This window comes from Emydura macquarii, unplaced genomic scaffold, assembly GCF_026122565.2.
Source record: "Emydura macquarii macquarii isolate MOO-44397 ecotype Brisbane River unplaced genomic scaffold, CSIRO-AGI_Emac_v2 contig_2422, whole genome shotgun sequence".
Taxonomy (NCBI): Eukaryota; Metazoa; Chordata; order Testudines; family Chelidae; genus Emydura; species Emydura macquarii.
The window spans coordinates 15,472,412-15,494,641 of NW_027132559.1; the positions used below are offsets into that span (position 1 = coordinate 15,472,412).

The 22,230-nt window shown below is 43.7% G+C and overlaps 1 protein-coding gene across 2 annotated transcripts in view; it reads right to left on the bottom strand.

Moving 5' to 3' along the window:
• Positions 1-1,376: 1,376 nt before the first annotated feature.
• CHN2 (chimerin 2) overlaps positions 1,377-22,230 on the bottom strand; it is a 194,260-nt gene continuing 173,406 nt past the window's right edge. For both annotated transcript variants that reach the window (XM_067561989.1, XM_067561991.1), the window contains 3 exons: positions 16,837-16,974; positions 14,565-14,670; positions 1,377-3,183 (listed from right to left, as the gene is read on the bottom strand). In XM_067561989.1, the coding sequence (XP_067418090.1) occupies positions 3,012-3,183; positions 14,565-14,670; positions 16,837-16,974 (416 nt within the window). In that variant the 3' untranslated portion in view covers positions 1,377-3,011. The remainder of the gene's footprint in view (positions 3,184-14,564; positions 14,671-16,836; positions 16,975-22,230) is intronic.

Sequence of the window (22,230 nt, forward strand, 5' to 3'; positions counted from 1 at the left end):
AAACTAAAGGAGAAAGAGGTTGAGAACAACAGCTTCTTTCAGGCACCTGGTTGTGAGTAAGGATCCCGCCCAGTGGTATACTGCTTTTAAAAAAAAAAAGTGGATAAACTTAACATAAATTAAACTCTCTACTCCTCCAATGACAGGCAGGTACTCTCCATTTACCCTCAACTATACTACTGTTCACACCTCAAGGATAACTACCGATAAAATGGACTCTTGTTAGAGCAGAGGCTACACCTGTGTCTAGTGCCCCTTGGCCTTCAGGGGAGATGGTCCAGCAGTGAAGTGGTGCATGCCACAGGGGATGGAACATCTTGCAAACTACGGAAACTGTGCAAACACATTATGGAACATCTTGCAAACTGTTCTCACCACTCTTTAGCAGTGCCTGGTGAAGAAGAAGCCATCACAGCATCAGTCTCTACTGTATTCTGTGAGAGGAGGGCAAGAGACTTGGTATGATCCAGCTCACTGTACACATTGGCACATGTACACATTGGCACATCCCCTGCTCTGCAGAAGTTTGTTTGCCTGGCCCTGTTCTTTGGCAAACATTCTGTTTCACAGGAACAGGCTCTGCTGGCTTTTCATTGCTTCAGTTAGAACTAGAATCGGGGAGGTGGCAGGAGAGGCACTGGAGTCTCACATTCCATAGGCGATGCTACCTGTCATCCAGCTGAGGCAGAGACCAACCATCAACTCCTGAGTAACATTTGGAGGGTGCAGAATAATAACTGTACTCCTCTCTCCCTCTGTTCCACTTCCCTCTCTCTTTTAAAGTAACATCCACAGTGTAAATTAGAGACCTTCTCCATCCAAAGCTGCTTCTAACTGATATTTCTAAAGGCACTACCTTCTACAGTATGAGGTATGTCAAAAAGACACCAATCCACACTGCATAGGGAGAGGTGAAGCAGTCAGAGGTAGGACTGTAGACCTTCGCTTACCTTTTCTCCAACACAAAAATATCAGTAAAACAGAGCTCTCTCTTAAACAACAACAAAATACAGATTGACTGAAAAGAAATGAAGGGAAATTGTCATATTCAAACTCTTGGATGCAAGGGAGTAGAATAGAAAACTGCTTTGGTGACCACCACTACTGGGAATATGCATTGGGTGCATAGTTGATTGGGTTGATATATTGGTTGTCTGCTTATTTGACCTTCTGAGCACTGACATTTGGTGGCAGAGCTCAGTAAAGAAGTTGCAGAAGTATGAGCATCCCATTACCAGTTCAAAACTGTTGACAGTAAAACAAGTTCTGAGTTTTACAAACAATGAACTTTTCAGCAATGTTGGGAGGATTGACAGAAATTGATTTTTGTTTGTTCGTTTTCCAGGTTGCCATAAAGTCAAAATGACAGACGCCAGAACTCTTAACACATTTAATGGGATTTTCCTTCCATTTACGCTATCATAAATTACAAAGCATATTTCACTTCACAAAATAAAACCATTTCCAGATCATATTTATGAGATTTTTTTAGTACAGAACCTACAACAAATAAACCTGTACAATTTAGAAGGATTTATAGTAGTATTAGCAAATCAGAACTATTTAGCATCTTCTGTGCAATCTGGGTTAATCTACCTAGCCCTTGAACATTTCTCTAAAGACAAACAAATTTACAGTATTCCCTCCCCCCATCATTATCATAGTTACACACATTTTTCAATTTGAATAGAAATCTGTGCTCCCTGAAATAATTCAGAAAACTGTATCACTGAGTTACCACGCATGTGATCCATACAATCACGAAGAAATTATTATAGCTTTTCATATTGAAAATTCAGTTTGGTATTAAAGTATGCTGCCTGTCTAGGTTTTTAGAAAAAATCTCATGATGAGAAACCATTATAACATTAGAAATATGTTGCAGTTAGATTACGAATCATGTAGGTCAATGTTTGTGAGAGGAGAAAAATCAAAGATTCGGTAGTAATTCAATTTACCAACTCCCATATTTTTTACACATTCTTGTTTTTAAAAACAAACCATCAGGAAACACATTCAAGAGAAATACTCACATTTTCAGCAGATTTACTGTACATTTATAAATACAGAAACATGACAAACAAATTGCTTTTTACAAAAAAATCATAATTAAGCAAAACAAAAGTGCTAACTTTTCAACAAGGCCAGAAAATATCCAGTGTCCCAGCATCACTTAACTTACACATTACTGTACTCCAACAAACATCTGGCATGTGAAACTGATACTACCACCAGACTTTTGAAATTTTCAACACCACATTTGGATGGTAGAAAAGAAAATAAGACTATACTTGATAGAAAATACCAAATGACTAAAAATGTACTATACTGTACAATCTTAATGCCTAAAATATAAAGAAAAACCTAAAGAAAGTTAGAATACACACTAATGAAAAGAAGTCTTTCTATTAAAAGCATTTGCAATAAAAGAGGTATGTCAGGATAATACTGCACTAGTGGTAAATGTTTTCGGTATATCATAGCAAAAATGCAGGACAGGAATATGGAAAATAATTAATGCACCATATTGAATTATTGTTTGCTAAAATAAAATACCATTCTAGCACCTAATTATAGTAAAATATCTTCATAATATAGATTCTGTTTCATGACTGACATATTATGTCTTATGGAGAGGGGAAATGTATAGCTGTATACAAGTAACACCGATTAAGTACCTTTTTGCTTTTCTAGCCATATTAAAATATGTTTTGCATTCCTTAAGTTAGTAAAATTATTTGTAACTTCTCAAAACAAATATTCATGAGGCAAGGCAAAAGATACAAGGAAAAGGATCTTTTTCTGACCTTTTTTCCCTCCCCTAAAAAAGAGGCATATGTCTATGAGACATAGGCATCATTAAACATTTTGGCATTCATCTGCAATATTGCAGAAATTGAAGTGCAGCCCAAGAACTGTCTCTTCCTTTTTTTTAAACTACAAACAAATGTTGGTTTCCGTAAAACTAATAATTTCAAAGTTAAGTGGCTATGAAATTAGTTCTTCATTGTTTAGAACAAAACATCTTCATTTTCTATTAAAATTTGCACAATTAGTTTCTGGTACCGCATGTCATTCAGGGTAGTAAGAGTACTGTCCTCTGGGGGTCTCATTAAAGTAGGTCCAAATACTATTCCCAGGTTTTCAGCATTCATAAAATTCTCCTTTTCATTCAAGGTAACCCTAAAGTAGGAAAAAATAAAATTAGAAGTAGCAGTTCCCTTATTAGAAAAATCTAATATATAGCACCATTATTTTATGGGACTGTTTTGCTTCAAACATTGTTAGATGACATTGTTGCAACATACATTCTTGGTTACCCTTTAGTGACTATAATTTCACTGTAGTTACACAGCAATTACCGTGCAATTTCACTGTGGTTTTGCTTTCTGACACCTTTAAATGCTACTTATTTATATAACTGGAAAATTTACCACAAAACTGATAGTAATTACAGTATAAATACAGCAAAAACAACGAGAGTTCTGTGGCACTTTAAAGACTAACAAATTTAATTTTAGCAGGCATAAGCTTTCGTGAGGCTCAGCTCACTTCTTCAGATGCAGAAGTAGAAATGAGAAACATAGGATCATCATATACATATACAAGTGCAAAGAGAACAATGGGGGAGGTGGATGAAAGCAATGTATTTGCCATACTTGGATTCTTAAAACATACATTAGGAATAACATTGTAGTGATTCAGTCATGTGGTTAAACTTCCAGTTATATGGAATTAGTAGTAATTATTTTATCAAAAAGAATAATCACAGGATAATTACAGTGTAAACAATGATTACTTCCCCTACAGTAACTGTGGTCCTTTGAGATGCTATAGTCAGTGTGGATCCCACTGTCAATGCACATGTGCCCAGGCATGTGAGACTGGAATTTCTTTGAACAGCAGTGTCTGTCAGGGTACATGAGTTCAGGGTCTATCAGGGCCATATATGAGCCCTGTGCCTCCTTGAACGCTTTCCTCAAGGGCATAAAGGATGAGCAGCCACAATCCTCCCTCAATTCCCTCACAGTTCAAAACCCCATGTTAGCTGAGGACTTAAAAAGTGGGAATGGAGAGTGGGTTGTGGGATCCCCACTGACTACATCATTTAGAAAAGCTACAGTTACTGGTGGCTAAGCAACTTCTTTCTTCAAGTATGTGTCAGCGTGGATCCCACTATAGGTGACTGGCAAACAATGGTTTCTCAGAATAACTGAAGGGAGGCCTTCCAGCCGTATCAGTCATGCAACGACAGTGGCGCTGCCCTCCTGAACACGGTGCCTGCTCTGGCTGCTGTGTCAAGGGTATAGCATTTAACAGCCTGCACCTTGGTGGAGAGCACCTTGGTGTTCAGAGGGATAGGCTTTCCAGCAACAGGTGGATAGCAGGTGGAAATGAACTGTGTGATCCACTTGGAGATTCTCTGTGATGAGACGATCTGGCCCTTAGATGGGCTGGAAATGGCCACAACCAGGCAGAGAGGCAGCCCAAAAGGCTTGGTTCTATCAAAGTAACAGAGCAAAGCCCTGGTTACATTCAAGGCATGCAGTTTCTTCTCTCCTGCATCAAGTGCAGCTTCAGAAAGAACATAGCCAAGGTAATCATCTGGTTCAGGTGAATCAGAGATTAACTTAGAGATAAACTTGGGTTGTGGTCTCAACATCGCTCTGTCCCTATGGACAGATATGTAAGGTAGTCCAGCCGTGAAGACTTGAAGCTCACAGACTTTCCATTAGGGATGTAAAAGGTTAACCGTTTAAATGGTAATCAGTTGTTTAAAAGTTTTAAATGGGCTTGGCTCCCAGCATGTGAGAGCAGCTGGGCAGCTCTTGCTCGCGGGCAGGAGGGGGAGAGCCACAGCTGGGCTCAGCTCCCCACGAGTGACAGCTGCCCAGCTACCGCAGTGGGGGGAAGCCGCAGTTACGCAGCTCTTCCTTGGCAGTGAGCCCAGCGCAGCTCCCCCTCCTGCCCCTCAGCAATTAACTGTTTAAATGTTCTATTTTTAGAACGTTTAAACGGTTTTTTAATTAAACTAATTTTTACATCCCTACTTTCCAAGCAACAGTGAAGGTCACCAAAAAGACCATCTTGATGATAAGGTGATGCAGCGAGCACTCTGGCAATGGTTCATGCAGAGTCTTCACGAATTATAAGAAAACAATGTTGAGCTCCCACAAGGGAGTCTGGTTTCTAACTGGAGTGTAAAGATGAAGGAGTCCCTTAAAGAATTTTGATACCATTGGATGAGAGAAGATTGAGTGCGACTGTACTGGCATGTGACATGCCAATATTGCTGCTAGGTGGAACTTGAGAGAGCCAAATGTCAGTCCAGCCTGTTTTAGGAACTCCATATTATTGAGACTTTTCAATATTGGTGCCTCTACTGGGTCTATATCGTTCCTGACCATCCATATGGAAAATCTTTTCTGTTTGGAGGAGTAAGTCTTCCTGGTGCAGAAGTCCTGCTTAGGACAAGAATGTTCTGAACCTGCAGTGGACAGTCTCTGTGGCTTTTGAGTCTTTTAGCAAGTGCAGAGCGCTGTCTGTTCACTTGCTATATATTTCTGGGTCCCGTACCTCTCTTGGAATACCCAACTGGAACTATGATTCTCTCTACATTGTTAGTGCAATGACCAAAGACCTTACTATGGTGTTGGAAGCGTCAATCATAGCCTGTGACACCATCTTGGTTGCTAATTGACCTTCCTTACTTGTGCCTCTTAGCTCTTCCCTGCTCTTGTGTGGGAACTTTGCAAGGAAAAGTGACATCCTGCCCGGTGTTCAGAAGTCATACTTGTTCAGAAAGCCCTGACAGTTGGCTACACACAGCTGTAAAGAGGCAAAGGAGTATGACTTTCTCCCAAAGGGTGAGACATTTGGGGTCCTTGGGGGTACTCTTGCTCAACTTAGATTTCTCTTTTACCTCTGACACAACTAAGGAGTCAGGCTGGGTGAGAGAAGAAATACTCATATCTCACGGGAGGTACTTGGTACCTCTTCTTGACACGCTTTGCAGTGGATGTTTTTTATAGATGGCATCTGCCATAAGCCCTTAATTGGGTCAAGCATTCCTTCATTTATGTGGAAGACAATCTTGGCTGAAACAGAAACTAATAGGATGTCAAACTGCTTTCTGGGATTTCTCTGATTATCACTGCTGTCTCTATCTCCAGAGTTTCAACAGTCTTCACATGGATATTTTGGAATGTTTAAAGTCATCAGGTACTGATACCAGTGCTGAGGATACTGCTTTGTCAGGAAATGAAGACAAGATTCTCTTTGATGGTGATACAGGGTGCTGGTGTTGTTGTCCTGTCCCTGGATCTGGTTCCTCCTGGTACTTCAGTCTAGGAGATCTGGCCAGAGACACTGATGGGAAGAGGGACCCCTTGAGTGTGGTGGAGACTGGCTTTTTGATGTACGAGATGGTGGACCTCAGTAACCCAATAGGGCCATGGTAACTGATAGTGGCAAAGCCCTGCAAAGGAAGCCAGCAGACTATTCTGTGGTTTGACCGCTGATCTCAGAGGAGAGGGCTCGCTACATGAAGATGCGGAGAATGAATGCCCTGGTGACAGTGAGGAGAGGCAGATCTCTTCCAGGGACAGCACCAAAGTGTATGGCACTCTCGCTACCAGGGTCTGTACTAGTACCTGCAGGTGCTTCGACACTGATGGTTGTTCCAGTTCTCCTTGGGCTCATTCTGCGTTTGGTGTTGATGCTGAGGGTTGCATCATTGGATCCCTGATCCAGCAGGGTCTTTGGCACTGGAGACAGCTCACTCTCCTCAACCCTCAACACTGTGCAGGGCCGGATGGATTTATCTCCAGAGGCTTCATATTGTCTGTCCTTATGGGAGGACACTAAGCTCCATTTGGAGTCTCTGCTTCTGTTTTCCAAGAAGCCCGTCTAGATAGCCAGGCTTCATCACCGGAGGTGTTAGTGCCTATTTCGATGCCGTTGATATTGGGACATCAGTGCTGTTTTCTCTGTGTCAGTCTTCAGGGTAGCTTGTCTGCTAGATGGGGCACTGGATGATGCTGGATTGTCCACTAGCAGGATCTTAGAGCTCATCTCCTCAGGGTTGGAGGAGACCTCCATGGATTGTTCCAGAAGATGGAGCTTCAGCCTCATGTCTCGTAACTTACATGTCCTACCAAAGAACGACAAGCAGACTGAGCATCTGCTCAGAATCTGTGACTTTCCAAGACAGTTGAGGCACCAACCAGGGTCATCTTTTAAGAGAATTAGGCCATCACAGGATGGACAATATGTGAAGCCACACAGGTGTTGAGTCCACCATGTCAAGGACCCTCTATAGTGGGATCTGTAGAGAGCTGTCAGTCCCGAGTCCAGAGGGGTCCAAGTGATCACCAGCAGTCGAAAATCAAGGTCATCAGAAGAGTTCTAAAGAGTATTTTCAGAAGGCTTAGCCAACCCTAAGAATTAGTGGGTCAGATACTTGCAAGATTTCATCTCACTGTCATTGGTGGAAAGAGGAAAATCAGGGAGGGTCACCCTTAATTCACTTTTATGGAACCCCGAGGTGCCCCAGGGAGTACGTATGGCCCTGACAGACACAGCAATTCAGAGAAATTCCAGTCTTGCATGCAATGAGGTGCATGCGCACCTACAGTGGGGTCCACTCTGACACAGAATCATAGAAGATTAGGCTTGGAAGGGACCTCAGGAGGTCAACTAGTCCAACACCCTGCTCAAAGCAGGACCAACCTCAGCTAAATCATCCCAGGCAGGGCTTTGTCAAGCCGCACCTTAAAAACCTCTAAGGATGGAGATTCCACCATCCCTCTAGGTAACCCATTCAAGTGCTTTACCACCCTCCTAGTGAAAAAGGTTTTCCTAATATCCAACCTAGTCCTCCCCCACTGCAACTTGAGACCACTGATCCTGGTTCTGTCATCTACTACCACTGAGAACAGCCTAGCTCCATCCTCCCTGGAACCCCCTTTCAGGTCGTTAAAGGCTGCTGTCAAATCCCCCCTCATTCTTCTCTTCTGCAGACTAAACAAGTCTCGTTCCCTCAGCCTCTCCTCATAAGTCATGTGCTCCAGCCCCCTAATCATTTTTGTTGCCCTCCACTGGACTCTCTCCAATTTGTCCACATCCTTTCTGTAGTGGGGGGTCCAAACCTGGACACAATACTCCAAATGTGGCCTCATCAGTGCCAAATAGAGGGGAATAATCACTTCCTTTGATCTGTTGGCAATGCTCCTACTAATGCAGTCCAATATGCTGTTAGCCTTCTTGGCAATAAAGACACACTGTTGACTCATATCCAGCTTCTTGTCATACATACTCAAAGAAGAACTGCCATTATTGTATTACATAGTGTAACCAAATTATTCATTGTGTCTCACTTAGGAAAATTATTGGGTTTTGTTCTTTTGTGACAGTGTGGTGTTTTTTTCCAGGTGTTTTAGTTATGTTTTCATATGGCTTCAGAAAGTAAGTGCACATTCATAAATGCTGCTGACCAGATATAATTGCTCCTAAGGAATGAACTAGCAAAAGTATGTGTGAAACTTCAATTCAGGAAGGAAAATCACTTTCAAAATACAATATCAATATACAATGCCTTGAATTGACATATTAGAAGCAACAGTAATGGTTTGCTGAGATGAGATGATGCATTACATATGTGTGTAGAATAACATCACAAAATAACATTTTATCAATCACAGAAAAACTGACTTTGTTCTATATTGGACTAGCTCTGTACCAATGAATTGCAGCTGTTTCCTTAATAACTGAAAGAGTACTTCATATGGGGGAGAAAAAGGCAGCATGAGATCTAAATAGTTAGCACTCTTTTCACAAACCCACACAGTCTGGGGCATACACTGAACATGATAAAGTTTTGAGCAGTACAATAAGCGGAGCTTTTTGGTAGAGTACTGTGAAAAAATGTATTGCCACTTACTGGGGAAGCATGTGGTCTGTGGCAAGGGCGGCCTGCTCTGCCCGTTTGTGGGTACTGCACCCTCTTCGGCTACGACTATGATACGCCTGGGTGGGAGCAGGGGGGGCCCAGTCCTGCCCTCTGCCCTGGGCCCCAACCCAGGGACCCTGTGTAGAGTAGTCGCCAAACTGCCAAGTCTGTGACTTACTCTCTTCCCTGGGTCGCCTGTCCTTGGCTCTACTGCTCGCAGTCCACTTCCTGAAACTGGGTGGGGAGGGGTTCTCCCTCAGGCCTGTGCCTGGGATCCCTGGCCGTGGCTGGACAGGTACCCCCTTTTGTCTCTGGTACCTTTTGGGATTGTGGTATGTGGCAGTGGTTGCTCTAAGTCCTATAGCAGCTCTCCTCCTATAGAAGCTCTGCTTCTCCTCTTAACTCCCTTCCAGCTGCCCCCGTCTGCCTGACAGGGAGGCTTTTAACTGCTGGGGCAAGCTCCTTGATTGGCCTCAGCTGGCCTAATTGCCCTGGAGTAGCCCCAGCTGGATCACCCAGGGAACAGGGATTTGTTAATCCTGGGGCTAATATAGATCCCCTCCACTACTCTCCTGTAGCCATCAGGTCTGGCCCTGTCACACATCCTCCCCCCCACTCAATCCCACCGGGTGGGAAACATGGAACGACATGCAGTGAACCTGGGACAAGCCATCCGCATTTCCATGGCAACTTCCAGCCCTGTGTTGTATCGTGAATTGGAAGGGCTGGAGGGACAAGAATCATCTGGTCACGCGGGCATTTTTCTCCTTGTTCCGTTGCATCCACTGGAGGGGTGCATGGTCGGTCACGAGGGTAAAGTGGTGTCCCAACAGGTAATAACGGAGGGCTTCCATAGCCCACTTGACGGCAAGGCATTCCCTTTCTACGACCGCATATCTCTGCTCTCTCGGGAGAAGTTTTCAGCTGAGGTACGTTATCGGGTGCTCTTCGTCCCCTACTATCTGTGACAAGACTGCCCCCAGGCCTACTTCGGAGGCATCGGTTTGCAATATAAATTCTTTTGTAAAATCTGGGGCGAGAAGTATGGGGTCACTGTAGAGGGTAGTCCGTAAGTCTCTGAAGGCTTCTTCCGCCTCGGGGGTCCATCGCACCATGTCTGGGCCTCGGGCCTTTATCAGGCCAGTCAGCGGACTGGCTCTGAAGGTGAAGTGGGGGATAAACCGCCGGTAATATCCAATCACCCCTAAGAAGGCCCGGACCTGCTTCTTTCGATTAGGCCGGGGCCAGCTCTGGATTGCTTCCAGCTTGCTTAGCTGAGGCTGTACCACACCCCGCCCTACGACGTATCTGAGATACCTAGCCTCGGCAAGTCCTATGGCCCACTTGGCAGGATTTGCGGTGAGGCCAGCCTGTCTCAGGGTGTTCAAGACTCCTTCCACCTTCCTTAGGTGGGTTTCCCAGTCTGGGGTGTGGATGACCACATCGTCCAGGTATGCCGCGGCATATTCAGCATGGGGCCGTAGCAGCTTGTCCATTAGGCGCTGAAAGGTGGCGGGGGCTCCATGTAGTCCGAAGGGGAGGACAGTGTATTGGAACAGCCCGTCTAGTGTGGAAAAAGCGGTTTTCACCTTTGCCTCCTTGGCTAGAGGGATTTGCCAATACCCCTTGGTCAAATCGAGGGTGGTCAGGAACCGGGCCTTGCCCAGTCAGTCCATGAGTTCATCTATACGGGACATGGGGTATGCATCGAACTGTGAAACCTCGTTCAGTTGGCGAAAGTCATTGCAGAACTGCGTAGTGCCATCAGGCTTAGGCACCAGCACGATTGGGCTAGCCCACTGGCTATGAGATTCTTCTATGACCCCCAACTCCAACATCTTTTCTACCTCTGTCTTAATTTCCTTCCTTTTAGCCTCTGGAACTCTGTAGGGCCTCATCGTGACCCTGGCCCCGGAGGTTGTGATGATCTGGTGAAAAACCTCCGTTGTCCGACCCGGCTTAGTCGAAAAGACATCTTGATTCTGTTCTATCATCTCTGACGCCTTGGCCTTTTGATTCGGCGTTAGGTCCCGGACAATGGGGGTGACTCAGGTTATTCAGTCCCTCATCTGGAGCACGTGGTTGATTACATTCCGCCCTGGGGTTGCCTCTCCTTCCCAAATTTCCCTGGCGATGTCCAGGATACCCCGGGGGTGGCGTCCATACAGGAGTTCAAAGGAGGAGAACCCTGTGGAGGCCTGGGGAACCTCCCGGATGGCGAACATGAGATACGGCAGCAAGGCATCCCAGTCTTTGCCATCTCGACTCACCACCTTCCTTATCATGGCCTTGAGAGTCCTATTGAAACTTTCCACAAGGCCGTCGGTCTGTGGGTGGTAAACGGAAGTTCGTAGGGTCCGTACATGAAGCAGAATGCATAAGTCCTTCATCAGTTTGGACATAAATGGGGTCCCCTGGTCCGTCAATATTTCTTTGGGTAACCCCACCCGGGCAAAAATCCTCACCAACTTGTCGTGATCACCTTAGAGATAGTATTCCGCAGAGGAATGGCTTTCGGATACCTGGTGGCATAGTCGAGGACAATGAGGATGTATTGGTGCCCCCGGGTCATCTTTTCCAAGGCACCCACCGGATCCATGGCGATCCGCTCGAAGAAGACTTCGATGATGGGGAGGAGCACCAAAGGGGTCCTGAGGTGGGGCTGGGGGCTATGTAGCTGGCACTCGGGGTAGCTTGCACAATAGCGCCGAACCTCCTTGTGTACACCAGGCCAAAAGAACCACCTCAGCATCCGGGCCAGGGTTTTCTCCATGCCTAAATGTCCTCCAAAGAGGTGGCTGTGGGCCAAGTTCAGCACGGCCCGTTGGTGCTTCTGGGGCACCAGTAGCTGTGGTATCTTCTCTCCATTCACCTCCGTGACCCGATACAGCAAGTCCCCCCTCATCATGAAGTATGGCCCTGGTCCCCGGGTTTTTTCCTCTAGGGGCACCCCCTCTATCTCTGCCACTTCTGCTCGGGCATTGTTATATCTGGGGTCTTCGGCCTGATCTCGGCCGAAGTTCTCTTGTACTGGGCTTAGTTGTCCCAGCTCTGGTAGGCCCGACTCCGCCCTTTCCTCTAGGGTGGGGAGATCTAGCTCGGGGCCTGCTTCGGGCCCTTCCTCTCTCGGGGCAGCTTCTCTAACTGTGGCCCAGGTCCGCCTACCTACCAAGGCAGATTTTATGCCCTGGGACAAGATCCTGATACACAGAGCCTTAGCGGCCCTCCTCTCTGCCCTGGTCTTTCGTCCCGTCCCAGGGGCCAGAAATAGATCCTGGGTGAACTCGGAGAATATCAGGTGGTGGCTATCAGGGGGAGCTAGTCCAGTAGACTCAGGGCCCTCCCCTTCTTCCGAGCCCTCTCGGGGAAGTAGAGTTCTAAATCTCGGAAAGTCTCTTCCTATGAGGACGGGATACGGGAGCCGGGGAACCACTCCCGCCATCACCCTTGTGACCCCTTCCTGAGCCTCAATATTCACTGGGATGTCAGGTAATAGCTAACCTCCCCATGGACGCACGTTACCCCTGTGCGCTTGGCTTGTAATAGTTGGCTACGTTTCACAAATTTCCCTGAAATGAGGGTGATGGCGCTCCCGGAGTCCACCAATGCCAGAGTCTCGACTCCGTTTACTTTTACAGGCCTTGTATACCTATGTGGGGTTAATGCCACCCCCACAAGGTGGATTAGGCTGCAGGAGTCTGCCCAATGCCCCAGGTTACACTGCATGGGCTCCTCTGCTTTGGGACATTGGGCTGCTATGTGCCCCCAGTCCCCACATGCATAGCACCGGTAGGGGGCTCAGGGTACCACTTTGTCCTTAGGACTAGGGGGTTGGCCCCCATTTTCCCTGCCCAAGTGGCCCCCTCCTTTAGTAGCCTCCGGTGGGCCCTCCGTCTCCCTCGTCCTCCAACTGGTCCTCCCCTGGCTCTTGGTGCTCTGGGCTCCAGGAACTGGGATCGGTCGTTTGTCCCGGGGCAAGTCCTCTCTTGGTGACCGGAAAAGGCCTCTGGCCATTACCCATTGTTCTACTAGGGCAACTAACTCATCATAGGACGAGGGGTCATTCTGCCCTACCCAAGAACGGAGGTCTGATGGTAACCCCCTCATATACCGGTGGATCACGAGAATGTCTAGGATTTTCTCTGGTCAGTGGATCTCCGGCTGCAGCCACTTCTGGGCAAGATCAAACAGCTGCGAGCACGGGGCCTTGCCTTCCTGATACCTCCAGTCGTGGTAACTCTGGGCCCACACAGCCGCAGTCACTCCTGATCGAGCCAGGATCTCCATTTTCAGTTGGCGATAGTTGGCTGCCGCTGCTGCAGGTAGGTCATAGTAGGCCTTTTGGGCTTCTCCACATAGAAAGGGGGCAAGAATACCAGCCCACTGGGCCAGGGGTCAAGCCTCGCATGCAGCTATCCTCTCAAAGGTAAGGAGGTAAGGAGGTATGCCTCGACATCATCCTCAGCCGTCATCTTCTGTAAATACCTGGTGGCCCGTAGTGTGCATGTTCCATCCGGTCCCGGGGCCTGGGGGGTCAGGGTCTTCAGGTGGGCCATCACCTCTCGCAAGATCCTGGTTGGCCTGGTTGATCAGCAACTGGTTGGTCTCCTGCTGAAGCTGCACAGATTCCTGTTGGGTGGCCATCTGGGCCCTGGTGGCCTCTTGCTGGGCTGCCGTGGCCTGTACGAGGGCCTTTACCACGTCTTCCATTATGGCGAACGGAGGAAAAGAAAATTCCCCCCTCCCCTCATGTCTCTCTCTTAGCTGCTGGGCACCAATCCCACTTTTGACACCACTATGGCGAGGGTGGCCTGTTCTGCCCATTTGTGGGTACTGCGCCCACTTCAGCTATGACTATGATATGCCTGGGTGGGAGCAGGGCGGGGCCCAGTCCTGCCCTCTGCCCCAGGCCTTGACCCAGGGACCCTGTGTGGAGTAGTCTCCAAACTGCCCAGTCCGTGACTTACTCCCTTCCCTGGGTCGCCTGTCCTTGGCCCCACTGCTCACAGTCCACTTCCTGGAACTGGGTGGGGAGGGGTTCTCCCTCAGATCCCTTGTGCCTAGGATCCCTGGCCATGGCCGGACAGGTACCCCCTTTTGTCTCTGGTACCTTTGGGGGTTGTGGTATGTGGCAGTGGTTGCTCTAAGTCCTGTAGCAGCTCTCCTCCGCTCCACTCTACTTTTCCTCTTAACTCCCTTCCAGATGCCCCCATCTGCCTGACAGGGAGGCTTTTAACTGCTGGGGCAAGCTCCTTGGCCTCAGCTGGCGTAATCAGCCTAATTGCCCTGGAGTAGCCCCAGCTGGATCACCCAGGGAACAGGGATTTGTTAATCCTGGGGCTAATATAGATCCCCTCCACTACTCTCCTGTAGCCATCAGGTCTGGCCCTGTCACAGGTCTTATTACAACTAAATTAACATTTCTAAGGTATATTGAGATTTGCTGATGGAAGGCAGTTATTATTCTTGCTTGTTTATTCTCATCTTATTTGTAGCAGTGTAGTTTTAACCTTTGTGCTGTGATGGAGACTTATTATTGCTTTCTGTCATATCTCTGTTTCAAAGTAGAAAGATGTAGCCATTCAAGGGTTATTTTGCCCGCAAACTAACTTACTTTTTGAGATGAATCATTAGGTATCTAAGTGTCTCATAGTGCGCAGCAGGAAGTAGCATAAGCACTTCATGAACAGCTTCTAATCTTTCATCAGGATTGGAGATTTCTATAAAACACAAAACAGAATTAATGTCTATAGTATTACACATGTAAATAGGCAATAAAGCAAGAATCTACAATAATGTTTTGGAATCATTGATAAGGACAAATGATATACTCCAGTTCTTGAATGTGCTTGTGGGGGATAAATATTACATTTATATATGGAGAGTTTTTGCAAGGATGCAAAGGTAGCTGATAACATGGGTTTTCAAATGTGAAGCAATCAATAACTGAGATTTTGTGTAATTTCAAGTTACTTTTATGCTTGCATGTCTGCCTACAGAACCTGAACCTTCTTTTATAGTGCGTTTAATAGTCTGACTTGCATCCATCCTTCATCTAGTCTCAGAATTTATGTGATATCTGGATTATCTGTCAAAGGAAGATGGGTGTCATGGAACAAGATAATACTATGGACTCAGGTTCAGCTAAAGTGGTGTCAGGCTTTATTCCAAGAACACAGCATTACACCTAGCAGGTAAGGAACCAGGCAGCTGTTGCACTGAGCAGATTCTGACTGGCACTCACTGAATTCTTATATAGTTAGCATGGGTGGCTCTGGTATGCAGCGACCAATAGGGGGTAAGCTATAATTCACATCCAAGCCCTGCACAGGTTGCATGAGTTCCTTACAATGGGAATTTAAGTTAAATATATCCATTGAGAGACAGTGGTCAAATATATTGGACCGTACTAAAAATTTGCTAATGAAACTAAAATCAAGTAACATCACAAAATAATGCATTGTATTGTAGATAAGGATGATGTGGGAACTGTGATGGTAATTTAAATATTATTTGACAATGTACAACTATCTAGTCAGGAATTATATAAGAAAATATTGCAATATAAATTCTGGGCTGAGTGAGTTATATTTGCTACTTAATTTTTCATCGAAATTTAGGAGCCCAAACAGATTAAACCTTAGAAGGCTAAAAATCTTTGTCATGATTTTTAAAAGGTTGATAAGTGGATGTTGGTGAGTTGATCTGAGCATGTTCTTTATTTAGCAAGATTGGAGAGATATGGTGAGGGAAGAAAAAGAGAGAGGAGCATAAGTGAGAGGCCCCGTGAGATTGTAAAGGGTGTGTGGAGAGGACAAAGCGAAGGGGGAATGGTATGGGAGTTTAGAACATTATGCTTATTCCTTGGCTATGCTTCTTTGCTCTAAGTACAGCTTTAAAATCCATAGGACACAGTTAGTTTAAAAAATGCATGATTTCTTATTAGAAATCTTAAATGGATTTTTTCTGGAATCTTTTCAGAATCATTCACTAACCTAGTTTCAGTGCAATTCCATTTCAGCAAGTTTTCATAATGGGATATCATCATGTGTAACACAGTACCATTAACAAAGAAACCTGGGGTAAATCCCGCTTCTTCCTCTGCCAGCTTTGCTTTGGAAACAGTGCTGTCCTGCTGCACAAAGGTAGCAAAGGACATGAGAACTAAACATAGCGGATGTGCACCCACCACTTTCCATAAAGCCCAGCTTCAGTGGGGCTCATTGCAATACTGCGTCAGTGGCAATTTGGGTATGAGGTAAGAAAAGCAGGATCCAGTGGATTCACTTACTTTCTAGTCTTGTGTGTCTAGTTCAGTCTAATTTGTGTCTAGTCTTGTGTGTCTAGTCTTGTTCAGTCTAGTCACTGACTTTCTAGTCTTGTGTGTGTGTACAAGCACTGTAGCAGCTACTCTGCCCTGTGAATAGAATAGCAGAGGAGGAACAGCTCCATTACTACTCTGTAGCTTGTAGAATAGAGGGAAGATGCTTTCTTTTCTGTGCCTAGGGATTTCCCCAATGCCTAGCCCAGTAACTGGAGCTTGGTTAGTGGTTTAACCCCTTAAAGTAGAACTGTAGTTTTTAGGACAACTGCAGAAACAGCTCTCATTACAGCAAATGTATCGGCTCAGATCCTCAGCTACCGTAAGCTGTAACTCCATTGACTTCAGAGAAGCTACACTGATTTACACAGCCAGTTATTTTTAATAGTTGCAGGTGAACAGCTCTATATCAACACTGATGTAAACATTTCATTTAAAAGAGGAAAATGATGAAAGAGCAATGAACAAAGTAATGTATTTACTTCCACTTTGAATTTTTTTTATATAAAACATTTTTAGGAAAAAAATGTAATTAAAATTATATGAATTGTTATGCAATTCTTACTTGCTGCCTCTATAAACTTGGAATAGGTCTCATAGGTGATTACAGGAATCGGCAAGTCTCTGAAATATAGCTTCAGTGCTCCTGCAATAATGTTTATGTCTGGATATAAAGTTGCAGAGATATCAGCCTTGTCACCGTCTAGAAGAGAAGAAAGAAATCTTTAGTTAAAATAGCATAATTTTACTTCAGCAAAGCGAGGCCTACCAAATCCTGATTAAGATTTATTCCTTCCATCCTTACAAGAAATAATCTTCTGAAAGCATTTGAAACATTTAGTTAAGAACATATAGCCTCCAATTCTCCAGTATATTAATTAGTTCCTCCACTATTTTGTAAGTGTTGATTGTTCATAGCTTCTAGATCATCTGGCAAATACAACAGCAAAATCTACAGTCCATCATCCCACACAGGATTTCTAATACTGAGTCTAAACATTTATGATGACTAATGCAAGTGCTAAATTCTGCCTGTTTGTTAAATGTTGCCAATAACATACCAATATGTTGTAATATAGCACTTTTTACACACAGATCTCAAGCCATTTACAAAGGAAATACAAATCGCTGTCCTTATTTTACAGATCAGGAAACTGAGGCACACAGAGGTGAAGTGACTTGCTCAAGGTCATCAAGCAGACCAACAACAGCTGGGAAAAGAACCCTGTTCTTTTGAGTCATGATTGCATGATCTATTATCTGGGCCACAGTGATAAATGGATCAAAAAACCCTCTAGTTGCTTTGAAATTTTCTAGTATCTTCTAAATTTATTTCCCTATCCAAACAGCTTGTGAACTGTCTTGGGTAAATATCTGAATTTAAATAATCCTGCCATGGCATTTAGTTACATAAGTCATGTGGTATTGTTCTGTTAAATGATTGGATGACGAATGTAACCAAAATTACATGAATTTTGAATTTCATATACTGCAGCAGAATCTTTCAAAATTCTCTTTCAATCATGTTAGCTTAAAACTCACAATTTGTGCTAGTAAAACTTGACCACTGAAATGCCTACTGAAAGGGAAAATGAAAGAATTGCAAGCATGGCTGAATCAAAGTTAGTTTTCAAGTTAAAAACTATTTGAAGAATTTTTTCCATTATGCACTCTGACTTGACTCCAAAAGTCAGCATTTCTGTTGTGGTTGTAAACATCTCTTTTCCTTCCATCCCACTGAAGGGGAGGAGAAAAGGACTCGTTTTTGCGCGTCAGAAACATCCCTTACTTTTCTCAGAAACTGGCCACATCCATGTCAGATTATATGGATACCTCTGTTTGTGTGTATAGCATCCTCTCTCCATCCTTATTTTCGGTTCCTTCAGGTCCACGTTTTTCTTCAATTTGAGAACTGCTTAGGACTTATGGAATCCTCTCTGCCCTGCACTTGAAAGTGACACGCTTGCTCTCCTATTTGCCTTTTTTCAACCAGCCCCAGTGAAAGGTAAATATGCCATATCCAGTATGCCCATCCACAAGAGAGGAAGGATTGTCCAGGGGTTAGGGTGGGAGCCTGGGACTTGGGAGGCCCAGCTTTAACTTCCTGCTCCACCACCAACTCACTGTATGATCTTGGGCAAGACACTTATTCTCTCTGTGTTTCAGTTCCCCATCTATAATGGTAGTAGAACTTCCCTGTCTCAGAGGCGTGTTGTGAACATAAATACATTAAACATATTGAGGAGCTCGGATACTAGGGTAACGGAGGCCATAGAAGTACCTCAAATAGATACGTGTCTATGCCCTTATGTACTGCTCCGAAGGTAACAAAGTCTTTCTTGAGAGGTAATGTACTGTAAACATGCTTCAGTTTATTTTTTCACTGCAGGACAAAGCAGCTCATGTTGATTCTAGATGTTCTGTACAAACCTACAGTATTAATCTTGAAGAAATCTGTTCTTCGTTCACATAACTCTCATTAACACTAACAGGAGCTACATGTACTCATCAAGAGGATATCAATATGCTTAAGTGTTTAAAACAAATAGCCTTTTTTGACATATCTGAGTAGTCTGAACACTTACATCAGTATTTAATTTAATATAGCATCAATACCCCTAACAGAATGTTTACTCTGCCCCAGTCTCTTGTTTATCCACACGTACTTGGCACAGTAGCATTAGTATTATAAAACATTGTTTGGACAGCTCTATTTAATTGCTGTGTGCTGAATGCTAAAAATGCTACACTGAAAACAGATGCTTTCAAGAAGACAGCAGCTGCATCAAAACAGATATGGCAAAGCTGAATGTTGCATCCATTACTTGTCTCTATTTAACAGCAAGGTCATTAGTACACTAAATGGAAGTGCTATTTATTCAATGTTTTTACAGTGTTGAAGGCAATCTATACCTTCAAGTCACTGGCACAGCTATGTGCACCTGCATGGCCCCACAGTATGCCAACATTTTTATGGCTGACCTAGAACACTGCTTCCTCAAAACTTGTCCCCAAGCTCCTCTTCTTTATCGACGCTACATTGATGACATTTTCATCATCTGGACCCATGGGAAAGAGTCTCTCGAAGAATTCCACTGGGATTTCAATAATTTCCACCCCACCATCAACCTCAGCCTGGACTAGTCCACACAAGAAATCCACTTCCTGGACACTACAATACAAATAAAGGATGGTCACATTAATACCACCCTATACCGAAAACCAACTGACCACAATACATATCTTCATGCCTCCAGCTTCCACCCTGGACACATTACACGATCCGTTGTCTACAGCCAAGCCCTAAGATACAACCGGATTTGCTCCGATCCCTCAGACAGAGACAAACACCTACAGGATCTCCATAAAATATTCTTAAAACTACAATACCCACTTGGAGAGATGAAGAAACAAATAGACAGAGCCAGACGGGTACCCAGAAGTCACCTACTACCAAAAGACAGACCCAACAAAGAAAACAACAGAACACCACTGGCCATCACCTACAGACCCCAGCTAAAATCTCTCCAACACATCATTAAGGATCTACAACCTATCCTAGGAGATGATCCCTCACTCGCTCAAGCCGTGGGAGGCAGACCTATCCTTGCTTACAGACAGACCCCCAACCTGAAGCAAATACTCACAAGCAACCATATACTATACAACAAGAACACTAACCCAGGAACCTATCCCTGTAACAAACCCCGTTGCCAACTCTGCCTGCTCACCGACTCTAGTGACTGCATCACAAATCCTAACCACATCAGCCACACCATAAGGAGCTCATTCACTTGCACATCTACTAATGTGATATATGCCATCATGTGCCAGCAATGCCCCTCTGCCATATGCATTGGCCAAACTGGACTGTCACTACACAAAAGAATAAATGGACACAAATAAGACATAAAAATGGTAACATCCATAAACCAGTCGAAGAGCATTTCAATCTCCCAGGACACTCTGTAGCTGACTTGAAAGTTGCCATACTTCTACAAAAGAACTTCAAAAACAGACTTCAGCAAGAAACTGCAGAGCTGGAACTCATATGCAAACTTAACATAACCAAACTGGGTCTGAATAGGGACTTGAAATGGTTATCTCATTACAAGAAGTAATTGTCACTGTTCACACATTCTCACCTTCTAATCAATGGTTGTGAATAGGCCTCATCTACTCTAACTGAATGGACTTTGTTTACACCTACCCTTCCCATTGTTGTTTCTTACCCTTGGATGTATATATATATATATCTCCTATCTGATTTCTATTTCATGCATCTAAGGAAGTGGGTTGCACCCCACGAAAGCTAATGCCTACAGAAATTTGTTAGTCTTTAAAGTGCTACAAGACTCTCGTTTTTGCTGTATACAGACTAATACGGCTACCCCTCTGGAACTTTTCATCCTTAAACTGGCACCATCCAACTGCATCAAATGCCACACAAACACATATTTATCTCTTTGCTTGAAGCTCACTGTAGCAAAAGCATATTAATCCCTAAGTCACAAAATTATTGTCTCCAAAGACTGTGGCACATCAAAAATAAACGTGTGTCTATTAAAAATGCAACTGAAGACAATTTTTGGAAGTATAAAGGAATAAGAATACATTTTCTGTTATATGAAAACTCACAAATTTAAAATCTTCAACAAATAAAATTGATGTTTTTTTCCCTATTTAAAGCAACTCTGGTAAGTTATACTTATTTTCTATTTTCCCAGGATGATTGTATTTGTATTTTTATTTACAATTTTTAGAATTGTTAAAACTTTTTCCTTAATGGCTTTGAACTCAGAAGATGTATGAGGGACAAAGTATATAAAACAGAGGAGAATCAGAGCTATTAACTTAAAGAACCCAATTAATTTTACAATGATACCTTTTTCTTATCTGTATTACCATAATTGTCCACAACTCTGCAATAGGATAAATTGCCATATAGCATTAACAGCTGTTATGATGTCAATACTAAAAGCTGTTATATACTAGTTTGTAAACATTTAATTCATCCAGCACACATTAATATAGCAGAACTTAAGTTTTCCTGTTCTTTCCTCCCATCCCACAACTCTTCTTTTCCTTGTTCCTTGCTCTTCCCAAACCACCTGTTATGTTATGTCTAAATTTGGACTCTTCAAGTCAAGGATCATGTCTTTTCTATGTTGTATGAAGGGCACAGCACATTTTAGCAGGGATATAAATAATAATTTATAGATAAAGGGATCAGAACTGGTATTACCTTCCTCAAATCTAAACTATGCACATTCAGTGTTGAATTACACTTAACCTACATTTTCCTTAAATGGTCCTTGGCCCAGTGTCATTGTGAGATTTGCCCAAGTTAAAGACTTTAGGATTTGATTCTTTGAAAAATTGTCAAACTCCAAATCCAGTAAAAAAGAGACATTAATGCACAGTTTACACGACCGCCAACAATGCTCCAAGAAATATTTAACAGCATAATATTATAACAAATGTTTTGTGCCAACCAATCAAAGAAACAATAATAAATAAAAGGACAAAATGTATTTACTACAATGGCGACTCTGTGGACAAATTGCACAATGAGTGTTTTCTATTCCATCAGAATGCAGCAGGTCAACAGTGGTACAGAGAGCAATTGTTGTTCTACAGCGTCCACATTCATTAGATTAAATAAATCCTTATTATTCCTTTTATTCTAGTTAAAAATTGCTGAAACAGAACATTGTCACTATCTCAATAAGCCTTATTCTCATTTACAGTAAGGCCCATTTACACCATTTTGGCAGTATAAAGGAACATACTGTATATAAGAACTGGGCACAACATCTCATGTTTTAAAAATAAATATCCCAGCTTCATCAGCATTTATCAATCTGAGATAATATATCCAGAGATAACATTCTCCTCCAGTGATTTTAATGTTTCAGTTTCATTTCTTATTTATATTGTAATGTGTTTGTAGGAACAA